The sequence below is a fragment of the Hibiscus syriacus genome, unplaced genomic scaffold (genome assembly GCF_006381635.1).
Source record: "Hibiscus syriacus cultivar Baekdansim isolate YM2019G1 unplaced genomic scaffold, ASM638163v2 tig00110893_pilon, whole genome shotgun sequence".
Taxonomy (NCBI): Eukaryota; Viridiplantae; Streptophyta; class Magnoliopsida; order Malvales; family Malvaceae; genus Hibiscus; species Hibiscus syriacus.
Window position 1 is genome coordinate 4364845 of NW_024062901.1, and position 3965 is coordinate 4368809.

General features: G+C 40.5%; 1 protein-coding gene across 1 annotated transcript; it reads right to left on the bottom strand.

The window, feature by feature from the left end:
* Nucleotides 1–394: 394 nt before the first annotated feature.
* Nucleotides 395–3530, bottom strand: LOC120144963 (probable sulfate transporter 3.3). The gene is made up of 9 exons (XM_039158891.1): nucleotides 3150–3530; nucleotides 2857–3064; nucleotides 2592–2763; nucleotides 2427–2492; nucleotides 1923–2036; nucleotides 1726–1842; nucleotides 1229–1642; nucleotides 789–1139; nucleotides 395–670 (listed from the first exon to the last, which is right to left on the bottom strand). The coding sequence occupies exons 1-9, from the start codon at nucleotides 3508–3510 to the stop codon at nucleotides 509–511; spliced, it is 1965 nt and encodes a 654-aa protein (XP_039014822.1). The 5' UTR covers nucleotides 3511–3530; the 3' UTR covers nucleotides 395–508.
* Nucleotides 3531–3965: the final 435 nt, after the last annotated feature.

Genomic DNA, 3965 nt, shown 5'->3' on the forward strand with positions numbered 1-3965 from the left:
TGATATATTTTGTAAACGTTTTGAATGAGTTAAATGTTATCCAAGTTTTTAAATTACTCACTATTTTATACGAATAAATGTTTGAAAAGTCAATGTGACACCTCATACTCGTATCCGGGTCGGATACGGGTCGAGGGGTGTTACAACTTTATCGTGATAGATTAAATAATAGCTGGTATAAACCTTTATTTTTTTTTTGAATTAACTATTATATTTGATTTATTGACCGGATAATTTATAATGAATTTTGTAGAAGATTATTACGAGATAATCCTCCCAATTTATTTACTCCCCTCACAAACGTCAAAATTCGAATATTTAATTGTTATGATATAGGGCTAGTCGAGATAAGGAGAGCATAGGAAGATAAAATCAACATGAAGAACACGTAGACTGTGGAAAACCCTAATGGCTTGATTTCTCTTAATATCGTCAAATACTTTCGATATTCCCATCGTAAAACACCACAAGATGATAGAGCTTTTTGTGGAGTTACAGTTTGGTTTTGTCAAACAGCGTTAGTGGATGGTTGGAGTTTGGTGGTTGCTGAAAGCGTAGCCACAGCTTCCCCTACCGTCAAGAACAAGCAGTCTGCTCTCATGAACTCGCCATTTTCATCTGATTTTTGCAGTTTTTCCATCACTTCTCCCAGAGGATTCACCAATACAAGCTGTGAAACAAGAAAATCCCAGATTTTTCAATGTAAAACCACATACATGCATACATACATACATACATGAATGCGAATGCAGCACGATGAACATGTTTTCTGCAGACTGGGAACTCACCTCAGCGCCTTTCTTTTCGACCGTCTTCTTCAGTTCTTTAAAGAACGACACGCCGCTCGTGTCGATGCCGGTCACCGCTGACATCTCGAGAAGTACAAACCGGAGGCTCGACTGCTTCTTCTGATCTTCGGCTTCGTATTCTTCGATCCATCTCAATAGCCTTTCGTTCAGATATGTCGAATTAGCGAAGTTGATCGGAGCTTCGATGCTTAGGATAAGGAAACCGGGGATCTTCATCGATTCCTTGTAATGGTGAAGATCACGGAAAATATCTGTCCCGGGAATGTTCCCCAACATCACTGTCTTCGGCCTTGTAATTTGCAGGAGGACCTTGAAAACAGATATTCCAACCTGACCGATTGATATATAAGTTATAATCACATAGCTTTTAAGTTGTGTGATTTGCATACTGTTCGATAAAATGGAGGCAGAGGACTTACTGCAATGGCCAGACCCTCTTGGACCGAGACGAAAATAACTCCGAAGAAAGCACACAACATGACGATGAAATCGAATTTGTCGATCTTCCAAATCTGACAGGCGGCCGGAATGTCGATGAGTCCAACCACGGCTGACACGATGATGGCTCCCAACACGACGTTCGGTGTGTACCGGAACAAAGGCATCAGGAAGAGCAGGGTCACCATAACCGTGACCGACATCACGATGTTGGACACAGCGGTTTTCGCTCCGGCGTTGTGATTAACCGCCGATCGAGAGAAGGCGCCGGTCGTGACATAGCAGGAAGTAGAGGAGCCAACCATGTTCATCAGCCCGATTGCCATCATCTCTTTGTTACCATCCACTTTGTAATTCTTGAGAGCAGCAAAAGTCCTTCCTACAGCAATGCCTTCCTGTTTTGATACCAGCAAATTTGAAATTTCCCATTGTCAAATTTACCGCCTTATATTAGAAGTAAAAGTTAAAAAGAACTTACAGTGAGGGAGATGATGCCAGTAACAAGACCGGTTTTAATAGACAGTCCAAGGTGGCTTCCATGAAATTGCAGCATATTCCATGAAGGTGGATTTAATCCTTCTTGCAACTTTCCAATCTATTAATTAGGCTAAACCAAATTAGCACTAATCCAAAAAAAGGAATACTAATTAACTGGAGGGGACCATGGGAACTTACTATACTGATGCCGTTATGCTGAGCTTTGAATGCAAAAACCAGAAGGGTAGAGAGGATGACTGAAACCAGAGGAGCGCCAGCTGAAACCCAAAACAGCTTTGGCTTTTTAATGCTCTGCAAATGGCACACACACCCAAGTCAAATGCATACTCACAGTAAAAAAACTACCCTTCGCTGTAAAAAGGGTTAATGTTTGTATTTTATATGATTTCATTTAGAAAAAACTGACCACCCAGACCATGGCAGTACATGACAAGTGTTATCCATGCAGAGCTAGAAAAGAGTCAAATCATCAAGATTTAGCCTTTCTGATTGGTGAAATGAGTATCTCTTTGGGGCCAGATGTAAGAAAACAGTGAATTTGTAGATGATTGATGGTTAAAACACTGAAAGTAATGTGATTTTGTCTTTGAGCGGCACACAGGTTGAAATTCTAAGGCGGTTAAAAAACGCCGGATTCCATTTAAGGCTTGGAGACAAGTAGAGGAGTAAATGAGAACGTACGATGTGCCTCGCAACTAGCAAGAACACCAGGAAGCAAACGCCCATCAGGATGGTTTGCCAAGACCACTTCAAAAAAAAAAAAAGAAGAAAGAAACACACCGCCGTGAATTCAAGTGAAAAAGATTAGTGCAAAGTGCAGTTCTTTAAAAAAAACACCATTTTTACCTCGTTTGTGTTGTGGAAAACCGAGCTCAGAACTGGAACCAAACCCATTTTTTTAGTGAAATGAGTGATTCCAAGAAGGGCTTTGAGTTGTTGCAGAGAAACGATTATGGCAGCACCAGCCATGAAACCGATAAGCGTTGCCTTTGAGAGGAAATCAATGATGAATCCAAGCCTGGTAGATTAAAAAACCAGAACTCATCAGAAAAAAAAAGTTGAAACCAAAGAAAAAAGTCGAACACAAAAGGAAGATGAAGAATGAGTTCACCTTAAAAATCCCAAAGAAGCTTGGAAAAGACCAGCAAAGAAAGTGGAAGTAAAAGCTAGTTGAAGGAACAAGACAGGATCATTGACAGGGGATACTTCTTGTCTAAGCATGGAACCAAGTATAAGCGAAGCAATGGAAACAGGCCCTACGGCAAGGTCCCTTGAGCTCCCAAGTACAGCATATACAAGAGGAGGCACAAAGCTGGAATCTTTATAAAAAAAAACCTTTAATCTCAAAGTTGCTAAAAAAGAAGAAGAAGAAGCATGAATCTCAAAGGCAAAGACTTCACTCACAGAGACCGACAATTGGTGGCAAATTAGCAAGCTTGGCATAGCTGATGCCCTGTGGGATGGCTAAGCTGGCAATGGTGAGACCAGATACGACATCGGATTTGAAGAGCTTGAGAGTGTAATTAGGACCCCATTGGAGAATAGGAAACAAGTACTGAGCTCCGAGGACCCACTTCGTCTTGGCGGGTTGGCCTTTGAATTGGCGCAAAGGGTCGTCGGGGAAGAAGGTTTCTTTGAGGGTGGTCTTGAGCTTTTGAATGGCGCTCTCATGGGGTGGTGGCACCACTCTGTGAATCTCCATGGCTATCTCCAGGCAGCTCTGGGGATGCTGTTGATCCGTGTTGCTTGAATTCGAGTACTCCATGGGGATCAAAAAGGCTTGTGCTTTGTGTTGGTGGAGCAATGCTTCCAATTATATATGTGTCTCTCTCCCCATCGAATCGAATAAAAAGTGTAGCAGAAGACCGCTAACGTAATACTTATCAAGTAGAATGTTAAACACACTAAAACATAGAGATGGAGAGAGAGAGTGTGTGTTTGTGAGGCGAGCCTTATCAATATGTCATTGTTGCCGAATGGTGAGTCCAAGTAACCTTTTTGATTAAGCTCAAGTAAATGTCCAATAGATTAATTTTTAGGGAAAATTATGCCATTTTCACTTAACTTTACTCTCTCTTGTATTTATTCACTGTACTTTTAATTTTTTTAATTTACTCACTTAACTTTCAAATTGCTCTTGTTTTGTCATTTTGGTTTATTTTATTATTATTTTTGTATGACATGACATTTATTATTATTAAATAAAAAATAATTTAAAAT